We start from the raw sequence: 21,336 nt of genomic DNA on the forward strand, positions 1-21,336 counted from the left end.
ACACATAAAACCCTCCCATTCACCGAGTTCTAGGACAAGGTGAGTGAGGTAATTTAATTAAGTCTCACATGCTGACAGAGAGACTAGTTGTAGGTACACTCACGGTAAAACTAATAAATAATTTAATAGTACACTCTTGTATCCTGAGTCACTATATCAAGAGTAAAGAACACACTTGCAATTAAAGCCTTTATCTCTGGCTTAAATTTGATGAGAATACTTGTGTTTTATATACTTGTTTCCTTTGGAGTTCATCATTCTCATCCCTTTAATTCAAAAGTAAAAAAGAATATGCAGATATGAGTTCAGTTCATTTATGAGTATATACATGTAGACAAGTGCTATGATTGAGATTTCTTTTTTTTTCCATTCCTGCAGCCAAAGCATTTTTAGGCAGGGAAAACAGGTCTGGCCCCCACCCCCCTACTTTGTAACCATCCAATCTCTTAAAACAGACATAGAAATTATTTTTTAAAAGAGGGGACTATGGATCATAAAATCAAGGTCTGACAAAACAAACTTAAAGCAAAGGAAACCTGATGAATAATCGAAGATATTTATGTCAGAAGGTGGATCTAAAGGTAGACATAGAATAAAGCAATGCATAAAACATAAAAACGAAGAACAGCTAAAATAACAGGAAAATGGAGGAAGATTAGCTTAGGGTGTGGAAAAACACACTTGTTGGTGTACAGGCCTCCTATAAGATTTTTAATTTAGCTCTCTAATTGGCTTAGGAGATGGGAAAACAGGCTATGAATTAATAAGTCCTTTGTCCCGGAAATCATGATGAAACCTTGTCTTTGAAAGATGCCTAAAAGGAACGAAGTTGATTCTAGGCTTCACATTCTAAAACAAATGGGAAGTAATTTCAATTTCATTAAAATAAAGTACAGACACAGAAATTACACCATGATTTGTGGCTTGGCATTATGTCAGTATCTCAGTATTGCTTAACAGATGGCTGTGTGGGGATAGGCTTAAGATAACAATTATTTAAAAAAAGAAAAAAAAAAAAACTAAACCAAACAAAAACTGAAAAACACCAATTATTTGGCAATGTTCCCAATCTCTTCGGATTACAGAAGAAGTCTTATTCACCTCTGTAGTGTGATCACTACATTATAGATGGCCATTCCAAAAGAATATTAATCTATTCCCTTTTTCTAATTCCTCTTCCTAGAGAAGTCAAACACTTGCAGAAAGAAGGGCGTGGCCAGGTTCCAAAGATGAAAGGTACAGTACATTGGAAGAACTGTTTATGGAAAGAAGGTACAAGGAGATAAAAGAAATAGTTACCAGAAAAAGGACAAACAAGCTGGAAGAGATGATCAGATTTCCACATCGACAGGGGTAATGGAAATAACTGTCAAACAGAGACATGGATTCCACTGTTGACTTTGTAATTCACTAACTCTGGGACCACAGGTCTCAGTTTCTTCATGTAAAAACAGAGGGTGGACTAGATTAGCTCTAATCTAGAGATTCAGACCGAAAATAATCCTTTTGCCACAGGGTCTACAGTTAGAGTTTGGGGTAGGAAAAAAACAAGCCCTCATTCAGTTCAGAGTCCCAAGGTTGAGGAACAATAGCACTCCCTTGCATAGCACTGTTTTCTTTTCTACTGGTGACTTCTTCAAATGATTTCAATTCTTTTAAATGGTTGTTCCTTTTCTAATTTGTTCTAGATAAATTGGTAAAATCACTGTAAGAAGCCAAGGGCATGGGGGCAAAAGGACTACAAATGGGGATCTACTGTTAATTCAATGTTTAACAGTAAAAAAATCCCAAACATATGGCCGTGGGAAATTTCAAAATCCCAGCATCCACTCAGCAGAAAAGGAGCTAGAGGGTCCAAGACCAGCCAGCCAGCCAAAGGACATCAGCAACACTCAAGTTATAACACACAGGCATATTGGGAGACAGTAAAAGAGTGCATCTGGTTGCAGGGCAAGGGAAAAGGGCAAAAAATATTACACTGGAAGTTCTCATAAGTACCACCCCCAACGAAAGTAGGTAACGCTGCTTACCCAGAAGTCTCCTCCAAACTTACTAACAGACCTAGAAGGAATCATGACCCCTGTAGATCATTGAAAAAAGTACAGAATATGACCTTGCTAGAGTTATACCAAGGACCGCCCCTCAAGGTTAGCCCTCACAGAGAACCTTTTCCTAAGAGAAAACTGGGGAAGGAAAGTAAGGTTGAGTCTAAAAAGTACTCTTCTGGGACAGAAGATTTGACAGTGGCAGAGCAAACAAAAGGCTGGGTGGTGTGGGATGTGAAATGAAAAGGCTCATAGGAACCTATGTCCTGCTCTCCCTCTCCCCTCAACACACCCCAGGAACTAATGGGAATGTGAGAAAAGAAAGGGCTTTGTAGTCTAAAAGCAAATTAGTCATTTCTCTTTTGGCTTTTAATTGAACATACAAGACTACCCAAGCACTAAGAACAAGTCCACTGGGCTAGATTTTATACTCAACAATAACCATAACACACTTTAAGTGCATCATCTGAGAGTGATAACATGAGCTCACTCCTGGAGCCACATTAGGAATGTGGCAATAAGAGGCTGTCTTGTTTTCCAAACTCTACTCCCCAAATGTTGAGAAAATGTTCGGGGAAAAGCAGTACTGCATGTGGACTGTACCCCAAGAGGCCACTGGAATCATGAATTCACTTTGCAACTGGAGGATTCAATTTGAATTATCATAGCCAGATCTGAAATCTCATTGCCTTTGGTTGGTCTCCCATGCACTAATACAGCAATCAGATTCTGAATAGAACAAAGGAAAAAGAATCAAATGAATGAGACTTATTTAAGGTTCTGGGAGACTTTGCTTAAGTTATATAGCAACTATTTCAAAGCTGAGAAAGGAGATCAAGTTAGAATGGAAACTGAGGATTGTGTTTGAAAATCTAACTATAAACCAAAGTCTCTCTCCTGCCTGTGATTACATTTACATACTGAAAATAAACTAATCTGATGGAGATTCCAAGTCTGAGGTTTCTGGGTGTTTTTTTGGGGGGGAGGAGGGATAATATACCTTTTATATTTACATCTGAACCAAACAAGGACTAAAAAGTCCATAGATATGTCTGAACAATTGAAACTGTAGTAGTCAAAGGGGCTTCAATGGCATGAATCCAAGTTTCTTCCCTTTTGCTTGTATTGGTCATGCTTCAATTCCCTGCCATGTGTTTAGGATTAATAAAACCTTCCTTAATTCAATGGGGCTGCTATGAAGATGAAATTTTAAAAACATATGTGAAAGTCCTTTGTAAACTATGAAGATGTATTAATTATATTATTATTGCAATTAGAAACATCATGGACATGTAACAGCGTGTTCTCACAGAAACAAATATGGCAGCAAGGTAGGTCTTCTTTATGAGAAAATTGTACCTTTAATTCTAGATTATAGGCAATATATTTATAGTTGTTATATAAAAGTTTTGAGAAGTGATTTAGCCATTTTTTAGTTTTAAAAGCATAGGAGAAAAAACACAATAAATTATAAGTTTAGCATTTAACCCTCAGATGTACAACTAAGGATCTAAAGATTTCAGATATTTTGGGAAAGAACAGTGTTGCAAAAGCAATTCTACACAGGATGTTGTAAAAAAAGTACAAGTGAACTTCAAGTCATCCACTTTAACAGAAGTCAGGGACAGCTGAATAGCTGGACAGCCTCAGGTGAATCAAGGCTTTTATTATAGACACTAGCTACAAACAACTCCTAACTTTTGTGCCAAATGGCTTATACATGTTAAAATTATCCTGGATTATGGCTTCATTTTCTGTCCCTAAGTATTTACGCCTTCCAAAGCAAAGCTGTAATAAGCAGAGATCTGGCCATAGGTGAGAGAGAGGATGAAGTAAAGGGCTTAGATAATTCAAAAGCACATAGTCACCACCTGAACCAGTAAAGGCTGGGAGTGGTATGAAAATAAATAACCAAGAAAGGTCACTTTAAATTACTAGTAATTTTCTGATGCTCAAATTGATTCCCTTTTTTCCTGGCCATTTGAAATGAACTTGTACTCTACAATAAATAAACAGCATGCATTTTTCAGTGCATCCTCTTCAAAGCTGTGTTCCATATACATTAATAATATCTATAATTAAATATCACCGATAATAATTCTATTTCTACTAACCTCTGAGGACTACCTGTAAGATTCAAAATTGATTTACTTTTCTATCTCTGAAAGGCAGAAAATTAGGGCTGCAGAATATGGTGCTTCTAGCATCACATTATCCACAAAAGATACCAAAGTAACAAAATCATCAAATGTTAAGGGGAAAATGAAATTTGTGATTTCTGAATTACTACATCCTATCATTCACCCAATCCCTCAACACATGAGAACCACATATGTACATAGGACAAATGTGGACAGTAAATCCTAAACAATCTGTCCTACTGAAAAATGCTGATTAGTGGCAGATCTGATAACCTACCTAATTCCCTATGTTAAGTGTTCTTTCTGCCATACTGCACTAGTTGTGGCAACTCAGCAGCATTTTTAATGTATAAAAAAAGCTAAGCAAAACAAAACAAAAAAGGAAGTATTTAAAATGGTATCATTTGAAGGGAAGAGTAATGTGGTCTTAAATGCCTTTAGCTTTCTCTGATGACCTATCAGTATCTTATATTTATAAAAAATGTGTGTAATATATTTTTATAATACAAAAGAGCTAATAATTCAATTTGGGGATGTTAGGACTGAAGGCTGGGAACAGCACAATTCATATTTTGTTCTGCCTGCACTTAGGCAGAAATAATACTTCACAGAGGTTGTGAATGTGAAATAATGGGTCAGAAAACATTCATATTGATGTCATTTTCTGTAAAAGTAAAATGATGCAAAAGCAGACGTGGCATGTATGAATTATGTCCATTAAACCAAAAAAGTTTTTGATAAATGTAACTCAAACTAGAACTGGCACTGGGGGGTTGGTAACTGGGAATTTAACTTCCACCGAGTTATACCCTCCTTTCTTTAAAAAAAATATTTTAAGACAAGCTCTCACTAGGTTGCTAAGGATGACCTTGAACTCAGAATCCTGCTTCAGCATCCCAAGTCCCAGGGATTACAGGCATGTGCCACCATACCTTGCTAAACATGAAAATCTTTTATAAATACCTTAAAAATATGAGTATTTCTGAAAAGTGACTAGGGTCAAATGTACATATTGATTTTTTTCTCCTTTTCAGTAAAGGAAAAACTATATTTTGTAGACAGGTTCCTTTTCTGGACATAAGTAAATCAAAGAGGTCCAAACTGGATGATTGCTAAGATTCCTTCTAGTTTTCAAATGAAGTAAACACTACACAAAAGTATTCAGGTCTTTAAAATTATCTATGATGAGAAAAGGGGAATCAATGGGAAGAAGGGCAGGATGGCTCCTTAACTCATATAAATTAACACTCACCAGAGTGAGTCATTAATGTCATAAACAAAACTCAAATCTCTGGTTAATGTCATTCAAAGGTGTCAAATTCTCCTTTCATAAATTAAACACCACAATATATTCTGTCTGACTCTTTGCAGGAGACCTCAAAATGTAATTATTAACACAAATTCTAATGCTATTGGTTGAACCTATATAAATGATGACTTTTTTAAGTCTATAAAAAATTATTCAATTTTCAACTTAGACTATCTGAAATTAAACACTGTGTTCATTCTTTTACCTTCTGTAGGGTGAATGGCATCCAAGTAGAGCTGCTTGTTTGACCATTTATCCCCACTTCCTAAAAACAATGATAGAAAAAAAATGTGAAACTGTATTCCTAATATGGATATAAATACTATAAAAATAAGGTTATGTACAAAGTAACTTAAATATGAAACATCATAAAAATAAAATGGAATTTTATTTCAATTATTTTGTTCTCAAATTGTATTTGCCAACTAAACTAATGAAGCTATGGCTGGAGGCTACACAGGAAATGGATAAACAAAATTTGTCTTTTGTGAAATACACTGTTGGGTAATTTCTTTGACTTTAATACAGAAAATTTGAAGATCAGTAAAGGGTATGACAATTTTACCTGAAAAATAAAGTTTCTTCACTGGAAGCAAATGAAAAAAATATATACATAAATACACAAAACAAACAAACAAAAAAGAGGCTGAGTAGAGGTGAAAGCCCACATTTAGTAAGAGGATGTTACACACAGGCACACACAGGCGCATTCGCCTACACAGAAGACAGCTGCTAGTGAGAGCCTCACTCAGGAAGCACAGAGTGCTTCACATCTGGCCATGCAAGTAGGATGTGAGTGTGCATCAAATGAGTCTGTTTATGGTTTGACACTGACATGCAGGCAGACACTGAAGCCCGACTTGTGGCTATACTGAGCCAGATGGGAAGATTTATCTTTTATGTGAAGAAGGGGTCCTGAACTCCAAGAAAGAGATCTTGAGATGAGTCCTGAAGAGGTTCAAGGGCCCATCAAGATCATAACAATGAGATAGCTGTTCAGAGGAGAGGAGGGGTGGGGTACATTAAGTCTCTAGGGCCCTCTGGAAATAACAGTTATGTGACTGTAGGAGTTGGGAGAAGAGTTCAGCCAACATTGAAGTACACAGAGGAGGAAAAGAGGCAAGTTAGAACTTAGGAGTGGAGAAAAATGTCCATGGCAATCCCCAACAGTGGGACTTTGACATGAATATGAAGATTTCAGGAAGCAGAAAAATGTGGTTATGGTGTGAAGGGCTGCCAGACATGGGGGGCGGGGAAGAGCCAAAGAAATAAATAGACACGAGGTCAAAAAGACTAAATTACAAAAGGTACCAAATGTAGATGAGAAGAATCAATTTTAAAATTCATATGGAACTCTGTACAAAAAGACAAATATGGATTTGAGTAGGAATCCAAGGGATGGAAGTTTATAATTAGCTGCAGAGTCTAGAAAGAAAAAAAAATGCCCAGTCAGGAGCTGATGACACTGAAGCAAGCACAGGGGAGAAAAAGGTAAAGGAGGTGCACGCGGAAGCTTTACTCAAGATGAGCTGGCAATGGAGGCGATCAAGAAACCTTAATGGAGGATGGAAGGCACCAATACCTTTTTCTGGAACATTAGGCTTCTCCTTTTTGTGCTTATATTTGCTGACAATTTTGTGGAATAAGTTCTTTTTCTGAGACTGGAAAGGACCTACAGACAATATCAATATGAATATATTTTAAATTTGCAATGCTTTACAAAACAATATTGTGTGTTTTAAAACAATTACACCCTCCTCCCTCCTGTGGAAAGAGTAAATCCAGTTGCAAGAAACAATATCTTGCATCTCCACTCATCTTGGGACTCTGCCCTTTTCTTTAGGCTTGTGTAAAACCCAGTGAGATTTTCCTTGGAAAGTATTGGGCAGAAGCCTCCATTAGGGCTGGAACTTTCTAGGCAGAAACTGCAGATTAAGTGGGTGGAAACGGATTGCAACCAGTACCAGAAGCATGGTGATGGTCTATTACAGAGCAAAGGTTCCAATTTAGATGCCAATGCCATGAAGGAAAGGATGGCATGTGGATTTCATCGCCTAAGAGAACTGACTTTCACAAGGACAGCACCTTCAGGATGACAGCTGACCTGAGAGCATTAGGTAGCTTTCTGGTCTTTTTGGAGGCTACTCTAGGAAGAAAAAAGTGATTTAAAAACAGAAAGATATTTGGAAAACCAACAAAACAAAACAAAACTTTTTTTTTTTTTTCCTGGAATGGAAGGGGAGAAATCTCAGAATCCATCTTAGTTGTCTCAAATGAAAACGGAATTGAGGCTTTCCAATTAATTAGAAATACCAACAACCAACGACAGCAATGACCTCCCCAAAGTAGGCACTTTCTATACTTTGAGGATACTCCTGTATGCATAAATTTACGTAACTCCTATTTCCTCATCTGTACATGGAAATCAACCGCAGTGCCTAGCTCACATGGTTGGTGTGAGGATAAAGTGAGCAGTGTCACAAGCAGCTCCTGCTGCATCTCCCCACCTACCAGCCTCTGTGATGTGCTCTCCTTCTGGCAGGAGGTGAACTAACTATGTACCTGCCTAGTCACTTCTACCCTCCCTCTCTAGTGGGTCATTCCATCAGTATACAAACATATGTTATTTGTCCCAAATTAAAAAAAAAAAAGTTCTCCCAAACTTCCCTCATGTCCACTGCAGGTTTCCACCTGCAGTGAAATTCCCCTCAGAGGACTGCCTTTGCTGTCTCTAAGTTCTCTCCTTCTGTTTTGTCTTAAACTCACTATAACCAGGCTTTCACCCAGCCACTCATGAAAACCTGCTGCATGAAGGCCAACAGCTGAGGCTCATGGTGCTCATGCATCTTCCAATCTAGCTATTCCCTCCAGGTCCACCTTCTGCCTTCAGTGCTTCCTTCACCTGGATTTCAGGACACAGCTGTTTTGCTTTCTCTCTTCCCTCATTCTTTCCCTCTTTGTCTCTTCTGCATCTTCCTTTCCCCAGATGTCTTAAGTTTGGAAAGCCCTGGACTCTAGAGTGGTCCTTGTCCTCTTCCCTATTGACTCTCCTTCCTTTGGTGATTACTTCTGGTCTCAGGGCTTTAAATACCAGCTCACAGATGCATCACCCCAGCATGTTGCTGTGTATTTGAAAAGCCAACCACCTTACAAATTTCCATTGTATCTGTAAGCTCACATCCTGCTTCACTTCTTTCTAGCACAGTGGCCTCCTTGGCTACTCCCTGCACATACAAAGTCTCTCTCCTGCTAGTAGGATCTTTATGTTGGCTGTCAGCTCTGCCTAGAAAATGTTCTTCCAACTTCTTCACCACCTTCAAGGTTTTGCTCAAGCATCTCCAGACCACCCATTGCAAAACTGCAACCCCACCCCATTCCCATCCCTTGTGATCTGCCTTTCCTTCACAAAATTATCATTAAGCTGATTAAAAACAAAAAAGTTCTACTGAAATATACTTCTCATATAAAACAGTTCACTCACTTAATGTATATAATTCAATGTTTTTGATATTCAGAGATACTTGCAAACATCCCCAAATTTTAGAATATTTCATCACCTCAAAAATAAACCACACATCTTTTAGTTATCACTTCTCCTGTACTTGCAATTCCCCTTTCCCTAAGCAATCACTAATATTCTCTGTTATAGAAACTTCATATAAACTGAACCACACAATAAAGTCCTTTTTGATTGGCTTTAGGATTTAGCAGAATGTTTTATGGGCTTATCCATGCTATATGTGGTCAGTATAAGAAGAATAGTATTTCATTGTATGGATATAATACATCTTGTTTATCCATTTAGCAGGTGATGGATATTTATATCAATTGTTTATTTTTGTGAATATTGCTGTTATAAACATTCATGTACAAGTTTTTGTGTAGATGTATGTGTTTGTTTCTCTTGGGCATACACCTAGAAGTAGAATTACAGGGTCAATGTTTAACCTTTTAAAGAACTGCCAAGAAGCAGCTGCATCATTTTATATTTCCACTTGCAGTATATAAATAAGGGTTTCAATTTTTCCACATTTACTATTATCTGTCTTTTTGAGTATGGTCATTCTAAGGTTGTGGAAATGATACCTTTCTCACTGTGCAGATTAGTTTGGGGGAATGTTTCTATCTAACATTAAGTCCTACAATCTATGAACATGGGATATTTTCCCATTTATATTATCTTTCTTTCTACAATGTTTTATAGTTTTCATTATATTGCACTTCTTTTGTTAAATTTATTCCTAAGTACTTTATTCTTTTTGGTGCTATTGTAAATGGAGTTGTTTTTCTTATTTCATTTTTGGGTTGTTCATTGGAAGTATATGAAAATATAATTTTGTATCCTGTAACCCTACTAAACTCATTTGGGTATTTTAGTGGATTTCTTAGGATTTTCTATATTCAAGTTCATGTCAGTAAGTTTTATTTCTTTCTTTTCAGTCTTGAAAAGATCAGTTTCTTCTTATCACAAGATCACAAGATCACAAAGGCAGATCAGTTTCTTCTTATCTAACTACTGCTTAGAACACAGTACCATGTTGATAGAAGTGGTGAGAGTGGACATACTTGTCCTGTTTCTGAATGTCAGGAACAGGGAAAGTGTCTGATTTTTTACCATTAAGTATAATGTTATCTGGGCTGGTTATGTGGCTCAAGCGGTAGCGTGCTCGCCTGGCATGCGTGCGGCCCGGGTTCGATCCTCAGCACCACATACAAACAAAGATGTTGTGTCCGCTGAAAACTAACAGGGTGAGGGAAATCCTTTCTGTTCCAAGTTTGCAGTCTTTATTATGAAAAAGTACTAAATTTTTCTCTGTTGAGATGATCATGTAATTTTGGCTTTCAGTCTGTTGATATAATAATGTTACATGATCTGATTTTGTGGTGTTAAACCAACCTTACAATCCTGGGATAAAATCTCACATAACCACAGTGTGTAATTCTTTTGATATTTTGCTAGTTTGATTTCTTAGCATTTAGTTAAGGAATTTTTGTGCTCCTTATTACCCAGGATATTGGCCTGTAGTTTTCATTTCTTTGTCTAATTTGACATTGGAATGAGTCCCAAAGTAAACTGGGGAATGTTCACTCTTCTTTTTTTTTTTGGATTCATTTATGAAGATCTGGTACTAATTCTTTCTTTAAAAGTTTGGTACAATCCGGTGGTAAAGCCATCTGAAACTGGACTTTTTTTTTTTTTGGTACTCTTTAGGCATATTTCAAACCCCTTAAGCTAATTCAATCTCTTTAATAGTTATAGGTCTGTTCAGATTGTCTGTATCTTAAGTTGGTTTCAGTAGTTTGTGTCTTTCTTGGAATTGTTTGTTTTATCTAGGTTATCTAATTTACTGATATAAAATTGTTCATAGTCTTCTAATGCTTCTCCTTTCTGTAAAACTGATAGTAATGTCCTCTATTCCATTTCTAATTTGAATATTCTCCTTTTTTGCTGGTTACAATTGAGCTAAATGCTTCTTAACTTTGTTTTCTTTTTTTACAAAAAACTAATTTTTGGTCATTGATTTTCTATTTTTCTATTCTTTATTTATTCCATTTAACTTTGTTAATTTCCTCTCTAATCTTTATTATTCCCTTCCTTTTGCTTTTTTGTTTAAAAAAAATTTTTAGTTGTAGACGAACACAATAACTTTATTTATTTTTATGTGGTGCTGAGGATCAAACCCAGTGCCTCACACGTGCTAGGCAAGACCTCTACCCCTGAGCCACAACCCTAGTCCCTTCATTCTGCTTTCTTTGAGTTTAAGTTTGTTCTTGTTTTTCCAATGTCTTTATGTGAAAGGCAGGGCAGATTATTGATCTGACATCTTCTTTCTTAGCTTAGGCATTTCAAGCTCTCTAAACATTACTGTAGCTACATCCCCTCAAGTTTTGATATGTGTTCTTCATTTCTACTCACCTCAAAGTTCCTTATGATTTACCTTTTGAATTCTTCTTTGACATACTGGTAATCTAGGAGTGTGTTGTTTAGCTTTGATGCATTTATGAGTTTCCCAAGTTTTCTCTTACTATTGATTTTTAAATTTATTCCACTGTGGTCCAACAATATGTGTTGTATTATTTTAATCCTTTTAAATATATCAGTTTGCAAAGCATATTCTTGAGATTATTCCATGTTTACTTGAGAAATATGTTCACTCTGCTATTGTTGGATAGTGTTTCATATGTGTCTGTTAGTTCTGGATAGTTTATAGTACTGCTCAAGTCTTTTCTTCCCTTGTTGGTCTTTGGCCTAGCTGCTTTGTCAACCTATTCTTTTTTCCAAACCACTTCTCACCTCTACACTCATAATAACTTTGCTTACTTTGGGCTCATTTATGGTCTGAAAACCCCAATAAAATTTAACCTCCACAGCAGCAGTGTTCTTTGCTTTCATTCACAGATATAACCTAAGTGCCTAAAATAGTGCTTAGTGCATGACAGGTTCTCAGTAAATATTTGTTTCACAAGAAGTAAATAAAGTTCTGAGAGCAATGCCTGGCACAAAGTGTGCAAGAAATGACATCTGTTGCTGTTATTACTGACACCATAAATCTGTGTAAGTGTTTTTTTGATGAACACACCAAGACATCCCTCTAAATAACCCATAGAAACACTTCTGAATTGTCTGTTGCTGGTTTGAAATGGAAATAGAAAAGGCACTCGTTTGCTTCTTTGAGAAAAAGTGAGCAATAAAAGAAAATAAATTGAAGGTAGTATGAAAAAAAATGTCATATATACACGCTATATTATAGATGTTCTATATAATCTGTTTGCAATCACTGCCTCCTATATTTCATAAAACCCAGGAAACTGCAGGCTGGTGCACCTGACTGATATGTTGGCAAACACAGAAAACAAAAGCAGAAAGACAGTTCTGAAACTCCTCAGGATCACAAAGACCCTAGTAGATTTACCTGGAGGAAAATAATTAATAATGATAATATATTGGTACACAGTGAGGATGAGATCAGAAAAAGTGGTTCACAGAAGCAAACTGATGTATAGACAGGGTTAGGAAAGAAGAAAGGGGATATCTTTTCAGATCCAGCTATACTTAGAGAAATCTAAAAAGTGCACAAGTTAAGGACAAAGCTAAAAAAGAACTTAGCAATATTACCAAGGCGGGGGGCGAGGGGGGGGGGGGGGAGACTATCCAGAGTGCTTTTTGTACATAAATGAGCTTATAGAGACTTACATTTTAAAATTCCTGCTCCAAGCCACCCACACAAACATAGCTATAAAATACTCTAAAGCAAATGACAATTTCTTCAAAGAAAGTGACAAACTTGAAAAGAAAGTAATATATAATATCTAATGATATTTACTGAAAAGCAGTAATTTTGGAGTCAAGAAGAGAACAATTTAATTTCTGCTCACCAGCATGGTATGTATGTTTGAAATGTTGTCTAAAGAAAATTAAGTAAAAAATTCATAACAAATAGCAAATACAAGGAAATTTACTACCATCTTTTAAAATGTAATATAAATTTAGATTAACACAGAAGTGTCCATGGAGGACAGGGAAAGGTGAAAGTGAAAAGGAGAGAAAAGAGTTTTTGAAAGAATCATTCAGAAAACAAAGAATTGAAGTTTTTTACTCTACCACCTTCAAGCTTCCATTCCATCTCTTTCCCTACCAAAGTTCTTGAGAGAATATTTAGATCAACTTCAGTGTCCTCGTGATAAAATCACTCACTGCTGGTATGCAAACTGGCTTAGGTCTGTCTCTGTTTGAGTGCCTGGGCAGGATGGCCTATATTCTCCTTTGCCCTCAAACATAATAGCTGGGTAGAAAATAGGGCCTAAAACAAGCCAAGGGGGTGACAGGTTGCCATAGACATGTCAATAATAACCTTTCCAAGACATATTGTTCAAAGCTTGCTGAAAATGGACATTTTGGGGGGGTAAGACTGTATATAGTGACATAGAAGCCTTTCCATTGTTAACCTGGTATGGTAATTTTTTAAGGTCAGCAGGAAAGGTAAATTAAGTGAACCCGCTTTTTAGAACTGTTGTCATAAACAAATGTCAGGCATAATTCTAATGGTGGTGGCTTTCCCCCAGATTTTATAGTTTCATGTTTTCAACCTACAAAAAGAGCAAGGGTTTTGTCGAAGATCAGGGTGCCATTTCTATCTTGAACACATAATGAGAAACTAATGAAATAATAAATTCCTTTGAAATCATTTATATCAAAGTGCATCCAGCTGCTAAGCATGTGGATCTGTTGACGTGCATAAGTTCTCAGAAGTGTACAAGCCACAATGAAGTTAAAATTCATTAAGGCAGAAAAGCTACCTTCTTGGGCTGGATGTGCACGCTTTGTTAAGTATCTCAAGATTACAAGAGTAAACATATTACAAATGTGTTGTCACCATGTTTCTGAAAAAGTGTGATGGCAATGAAGATTCTCAAAACAATTCTAGAACAAAATGAAGAACTGTTCCTAACCGAACAGCTATAACTTCCTAGTTGGAAAGGCTGGCTGAACTATTAGCCAATCTTAGTTCTCTCAAACGAAAAGCATCCCCTCATTGACTCAATCCCAAACAGGGAACATTCTGTTTTCAACTTTTGATTTGTGAAACTGCTTCTTTTATTACCACTGTGATTAAAAAAAAAAAAAATTCAATCTTAAAATAAGTGTGATTGAAGGGGCTTGAGTTGTGGCTCAGCGGTAGAGTGCTCACCTAGTTTGTGTGAGGCCCTGGGTTTGATCCTCAGCACCAAATAAAAACAAAATAAAGCTATTATTTCCGACTACAACTAAAACAAAATATTTTTTTTTAAAAAAAAGTGTGACTGAAAAAAAAAATAAAAAGAAACCATAGTATATTTGTTAAAGGTCAATGAACTACATAAGAATAGAAGGAATAAAAGAGGAAAAGTTAAGTCAAAGGTCAAGATGGGGCATTATCAAACACCCTAAATGGACCTCAATTTCCTTTTTCCTCCAAGACCCTACTTTGTTGAAAATTACAATTTTGCACAGAACTTTGACTTCTGATGCTTTTGGAAACAAGGCTTCATACATCAGGAATATACATAAAGTAACGTGTCAAACAAATCTCTTATGAAGTTACAATTAAACTTAGGGTCATCATTTAAAATTTTCATTTTAAAACAAACAATTACAAGAGAACGATGTCAGATTGAAAACAATGTCAAACTGGGCTACTTTAACTGAACTGCAGTATGTTAGGTCAATAATAATTTACTGGATAATTTTGTTCTTAGAAGTGAAGGGAAATTCTAGTTCTCAACGTAACACAGCACAAACCCAGTTGGAGGAAGATGGCACTTTGTTATTTTCATCCCTTTCTTGGCAAAAGTTTTTACTTTTGCCAAGATCTATAATATAGACATAAGGGACAGGGCACAAACAATGAAAAGACAATGGTAATGGATAAGAAACTTATTGAGAAAAACAAATATGAACAAGACCACCAATGGGAAGATAGAGGAATAAACCCACATAAGTATAATGATTCTGAGATACACAACTGCATAAATGCATAAATAATAATTTCTTCTAAAAATTAAATTTCAGAAAAATTCTGTACATTTGATAAGCCAAAGTTATCTAAAAATCTACTAAGTATAAACCATGAAAAAATATAATGAATGTTCAATGACAGTATACGAGAAAATAAAACTGGACCAATGGCAAATTTTTAGGGGAAAATGAGTTTCCTAAGGATACAAATCCTTCTAATGATTCCATACACAGTGCTTGCTTTGGATGATTCATTATGCAAAGGTGTAAAGGGTCTAGAGTTGAAGAAAACAATCTCATCTATCCCCTAAAGATCAGGCAATTACGGCACAGCTGGTATGATAATTTCATTAATAACTTGTAGTGTAGTACATTGGTGTTGCTAATGCCAAATTACAATCAGTCACAAATACTATTTCTTTAGTTTGTTAAATAAAGAATATATTATTTAATTTCTGCTTTGTTTTAATTGCATTTTACTTCATGAAACAGAATGCAGAGCAAAATCTAAAGTCTTGGAAGACTTCCCATATGTTATTATTTATATACCGGATAAGAACCAGTGACTTTGTGGCTTGAGAGGCATACTGAGAGAGACAAGATGATACTGTATGAAGTAGCATTTTCTGAAATGCTATGTCACATCAAAAGAAATACTATTAATCTCAGCTGAGAGAAGAAAATCACATAATGGACAACTAAGACCCTAGAGAAGGTTTCATGAAAATAGATTCTAACTTCAGGGCTTTATAGCTTTACAAAAATAAATCTAATGTTACCTTCCCTGATAGATAATTTGGCCAACTTCAGAGCAATAAAATGAATGTCTTGAACTACAAGGAGGGGGATAAGGAAGGCATCCTGTACATCAATCAATTAGGCTCCATTTTACTGGCTTGTCAAGTATTTATCAGCAACCTTAAATCCAAGAATTATGGGAGCTCAAGGTAGCTGGTATCTTTGGGCTAACAGACTACTTTGCCTATTCCTAAATCTCTCCAGAGCATAAAGACTGCGATTTCATTTGGTAGTCCATTTCAGTGCTCAGCTACTACCTGTCAATGTCTACTTTATTTCTTTTCCTATCCATTTTGGAAGACCTTGATACAATGCTATTTTATTTTCCCAGATGAGCAAACCAATTGATGCAACAATACTTCTTTTTCCAGTACTTTATTCACTAGTCTTACTTTTATTAACCATAGAGAAAAACAGCTAATCCTAAAAATGACTTTTGTGTATCTCCTTTCCTTTAATCCCAAAGGGGGAATTTTCACCAGTCATTCAATGATGTCCCGAAATACAGATCTCAAAGCAACCCTCTGTGTGGCAATTCGTAAGAATGATTAGGTCTTGAGAGAGAACAGTTTAGTTATTTTTAGAAGACATCATAATTTTCCCTCATCCATATATCTTAAAGATCCCCTCAAAAATCCACAAAATTATATCTCTCCATTAAAATATTTATATATGATCTATCTAAAATACACAAAAGGAAGGAATTAATCTGATTTAACACAAAGCAGGAAACAGACAGCCACTTCTGCAAGACAATTACAAAAACTCTTCTATCAAATCTTGCTCAGAATTTGATCCTGAAAGCAGCTGTAGCTCAGCCACACCAATTCTTCCATTTATTTTCTGTCCCTAAAGGACAGCTCACTGGAGGCATACTTTCTCCACCAATCTTCAGACCTAAAGTCAAGGTGGAAGACAAGGTTCTCAATGACAGTAATATTATAATTTTGGATAGAGGACAATCTCCCTTGTGCTTGGAATGTCCTGAGCAGAGAAGGATGTTTGGCATCTCGGCACCATCCCACAAATGTCAATAGGAGTCTCAGGTATTGAGACCACTGAAAATGCCCCACATTCTTTAAAATCCTTTTTTGAATGGTCATGCTAAGATCTGCCAAGTCATGCTGATAATTGTAAGAGATTTACGGACACAGGGAGAAGCTGAGGGGTTGGGTTATGTAGCTCCATGATAAAACACTTGCTTAACATGTACCAGGCTCTGGGTTAAATTCCCAGCACCACACACACACAAAAAAAATAATAATAATAATAAAATACAGTAGCCAGATAGGGAGAAGCCAATTCTTGAAAATAAATATGCTAAACAAAGCATTTTTATAAATTTAACAAAACCAGTAAAATATATATCACTGCAGTATTGCAGGTACTTTTATTTTTATTTGGTCCATACTGCCAGTGAAGAATAGCTTCTGCTAATTAGGAAAATATAATGATTTTATAGTCCAGAGCCCAACCTGTTGTAGACTCAAGAAGACAAGAATTGGTTTGATTCAGCGGTTTCTGGAAAGTTTTACATTCCAAATTAGAGTTCTGGAGAGCAGAAAGTTGAAGACTGTATAAAACACATCTGGAAAAGCTGGATACACCTTTAAGGGCAATGTACAGACTAAGATGCCAAAGGACAGAGGTGAAGAAGAATGAGGGAGGGAAAAAAGGGAGGCAGGGACCAAGATAATCTTGAAAAGCAAGCAGAAATTGTGACTCCCGACTGCCTTAATTCTAAATACAATTATTGTACTTATCTAAAGGGAACTGCAGAAGCTTAGCCAAGGGGCTGGTTGAGAGTCTGACCACACTGCAAGGGAGGTACAGGTGAAGGCTAACCTTTGCTGGTTTTAGACGGTTCTGAGGGCCCATTTCCAGTCTTCTTCTTTTTTCTTGGGACTGGTACACATTTCCGGTCAAATGTAATAGGACTATATTGAGGGAGACTGTTGAATTTCTTTTCAAATTCTTCATCCAGCTTTACTGAGCTATTAAAATTGGGGAGAGGAATCAATCAGCACATGACCAAATATTTAAACAGAAAATGATACAAGACATAGTTTTAAGATATTGCATTTGAAAACAGGGTCCCTAGGAATTGAGGCATTTTAAATAAATTTTGTGCAAAGGAAAAAAAAATCCACATTTTCTGACATGCTTGAATTTACCAAGTTTTCTTTGTAAACTCATATGACAAGATGCATCCTTACCTTAGAAAAGTAGAAACATTATTTAAAATGTTAGAATATGTTTGAAGTGGGGAATTTGTCATACTCTCCATTGACATGAGAATTTCTCATAAAGTTCAGTACAAAGCATACCTTATTCAGTTTTTCATTCTAAAGATTCATATATATGCATATGTATTGACACACTTATTAGTTTTATATATATATAGTTTTATGCTTAAGACATGTATACACACACATACATACAAAGCACATGAAATTTGAATATCAGAAAAAAAAATATGGAGATCATATTAAGATGAAAAAAACACAATGAGAAAAGTAAAGCCAGTTTTCAATGAAGTGGTGAGAGGCAACACCACTTTAACTTATAGCACATATGACTAAAACGTCCACCGGCAAGGCTGGGGAATCCTTGGAATGGCTTTGACTGTCTCCAAGGTCCCCATGGAGCAATGGGCTGCCTATCTGTTGGATCCTAGGCTGGCTGGTGGATATCATTCATGAGACTTATTAACTAAGGCACTCTCGAGACAGATGGGGAAAGCTACAGAACTGCTATGCCTGGTAGATGGGAAATGAAAGGTGTATGGAAAGAGAGTAGCTTTGGTAATGTGTTTGGCTTCCAGCTATGAGATGCACTTGAGATATTCCCACCTAAAACTGTTCTCAGTTTTAGAGGAAGGTATGAGAATTGTGAAACAGAGGTAAGAAGGTCAGACGATCAACACAAATGTTAAAAGAAAATGGCCATTACTAAGTGGAGCAGTAGGAGGGTAATGGGTAGGACATACTCCTACCAATAAAATCATCTTTTCTCATCAATTAGGAAAAAAAAAAAAAGCTCATGCTGATAGAAAGTTTGCTATTAATCAGATATTATCAGAAAGTTTTTTTCTTTAAGTCATGAGTTTGTCAGACAATCTGAATATCCACAAAAGACAACTGTGAAAATGCAGGACATAACTTACATGGTCTCTTGGGACTGTTTACATTTTTAAAGAGAACAATGATAACCATCTATGTTTTTTTCTGGGAGACCTTTATAAAATTAGAACTGCAAATATTAAACTGAATTTTTCTTGGCTGTAACTAACTAAACAAGTAGTACATTATCTGAGATTAAAAAGATAGTGTTCACCTACAAATCTCAAAGGAGACTGACAGAACCATCATTTCTCATTGCTTAGGCACTATACTGGCATGTTACAAACAAGGTAATACCAAACAGTTGGATCCTGACAGGTCAAAAAGTAGTTAAGGAGGAAAGAGCACTAAATTGTAGGGTTGATTTAAACCACCAGAAAACCACTCTCAAATATATACAGGTGGCTTTCTCAGAAATGATGAAAATACTCATTTCTTTGGGGACAGATTTTTAAACACTGTTTCAAACTTATTCAGTTTCTCACCAGACTGGAGAACATCTCTTTCTCTCAAATTAGTTTCTAATAGAAGTATCAGAGTCAGTTCTACTGGGGAGCCTTGATGCTGGCTTTTTCACCTAGCACTTCTGTAACGAGACCTGCTTCCCTCTTGTTGTTTAGACTCAGAAGGCACTGACAGCTATTCTAGAAGATACAAAACAGTGATCTAAAAGCTCAATGATCATTTTTTCGGAAATTCTGCATTGAAAGTATCATTTGATAATGACAAATGGGAGGAAATTCATGTCATTACTTAAGCATAATGTAAGCAAAACTAATTTGAAGTACTTTGGATTTTTAAAATATTAGAAATGAAATATATACAATTATAAATATATTATTTCAATATAAATAATCTTGAGGAGCCAGCACCATGAGAAATAATTTCCATCCTCCCACTTTATGATGACCTAGAGTCTTAGAATTAACCAGACTTTAAAGCACTGTAATTTCTGAGGAAAAATATTACAGTATTCCACAAATAGAAATGCAAATATTATGAATAAAACAAATAAAATACACCAAATGCATAAAATTTGCATACTTTTAAGCACTTATGAAAAAACAGAGAATTATTTCCATTCAATGTATTCTTTTCAAATTGTGCTAATGAGAAATCTCAAAGGATTTTCAAAACAGTACAACCAAATATGCAGATACTTTCCTCACCAATACAAAGCACTGAATCTTACATATTATTAACAAAATGCTTTATAATAAGATTGTTATTGAAAGACTTTGGCATAAATTAAGTATGAAACAATTCTTCATGATTTTATCTTGATGTATACCACTGCTTGTTTACTACTACATTTCAATGCACAGTTAATGCCTTGAATGTCCTTTGTACCATGAGAATATTCAACCTAATTTTTTCCACTTTTGTGTGCCAGGAATGGAACACCAGGCCTCCTGCAAGCTAGGCAAGTGTTCTACCACTGAGCCACATCCCCAGCTTCTCAATCTAATATTTCAATCTTAGAGCAACAGAAGATGGTTTGAACTAATCAAGGTTAGAGGTACAGAAGCATAAGTTTATTTACCTCACATTTTCCAGCTATCATATTTTATACACATATGTGCATACATTTAGAAATATTAAGTGAATATAAATATAGTACTATAAATAGAGTACATAAAATGGGCAAAATGTAAATATATTAACAATATCCATCCAAAGTTTCAGATATGAGAAAGGGTCCTAATGATATTAAAGGATTTATAATACCACCACTGCTTATATGGTGGAACTTGATTTACACTCAGACTCAAGTGTAAAACCTACATAAGTTCTATTGTGCCTAAAAGTGAATGGGGGTATCACACACATGAATGTATTAACAGCAGGAATTGTGTAATACACTTGATTTTTGTTTTCTAGGGAGCTTACTAAGTCTAAGTGACAACTGATTCATTCGTCCAACTACACGGGGATCTGTGCAGTGCAGGTGGACTGAGCACTTACCCAAGGAGAGAGTCTTCCTTGGGCTTTGTCTTCTTGAACTTCTTGCTCCCACTGGTCCCACTCTGGTTAAAGGTCCAGCTTTCTTCACTCCAACACCCTTCATGATCAGAGGAGTTCCCTTTTCCTGAGCTTCGTTTACCTAAGGGTATTCAAGAAGAAAGCATGTGCTCAATACACTGGGATTGGGAGAAATCATCTTAGTTGTTTCACAGGTGAACTCTTGATTTCTTAGGTGTTATTTGTTTGATACTATCTGTAACTTACAGAGATGATTCACACTGGACTTTAATAATGAAACATGCAAAGAAGGTAACTAATGTAACTTCTAGAATACGTTGTCTTAACAGATTACCACAGGATTCAAGAGACAGACCTAAGTTTTCCATTTGATAACCAGCTTAAAGCAAGCAAGCCCTTTGCTGATACACACTTCTGATTTCCTCAAGATTCACTGAAAGGA

General features: G+C 36.0%; 1 protein-coding gene across 10 annotated transcripts in view; it reads right to left on the reverse strand.

Moving 5' to 3' along the window:
- Bbx (BBX high mobility group box domain containing) overlaps positions 1-21,336 on the reverse strand; it is a 261,386-nt gene that overhangs the window by 11,233 nt on the left and 228,817 nt on the right. For 8 of the 10 annotated variants that reach the window (XM_015478555.2, XM_015478554.2, XM_048803368.1 and 5 more), the window contains 4 exons: positions 20,877-21,015; positions 17,635-17,783; positions 7,078-7,167; positions 5,701-5,760 (listed from right to left, as the gene is read on the reverse strand). In XM_015478555.2, coding sequence (XP_015334041.1) covers positions 5,701-5,760; positions 7,078-7,167; positions 17,635-17,783; positions 20,877-21,015 — 438 coding nt within the window. The remainder of the gene's footprint in view (positions 1-5,700; positions 5,761-7,077; positions 7,168-17,634; positions 17,784-20,876; positions 21,016-21,336) is intronic. The other 2 variants (XM_015478556.2, XM_015478557.2) reach the window with 2 other exon arrangements.

Source organism: Marmota marmota, unplaced genomic scaffold (assembly GCF_001458135.2).
Source record: "Marmota marmota marmota unplaced genomic scaffold, marMar, whole genome shotgun sequence".
Lineage (NCBI taxonomy): Eukaryota > Metazoa > Chordata > Mammalia > Rodentia > Sciuridae > Marmota > Marmota marmota.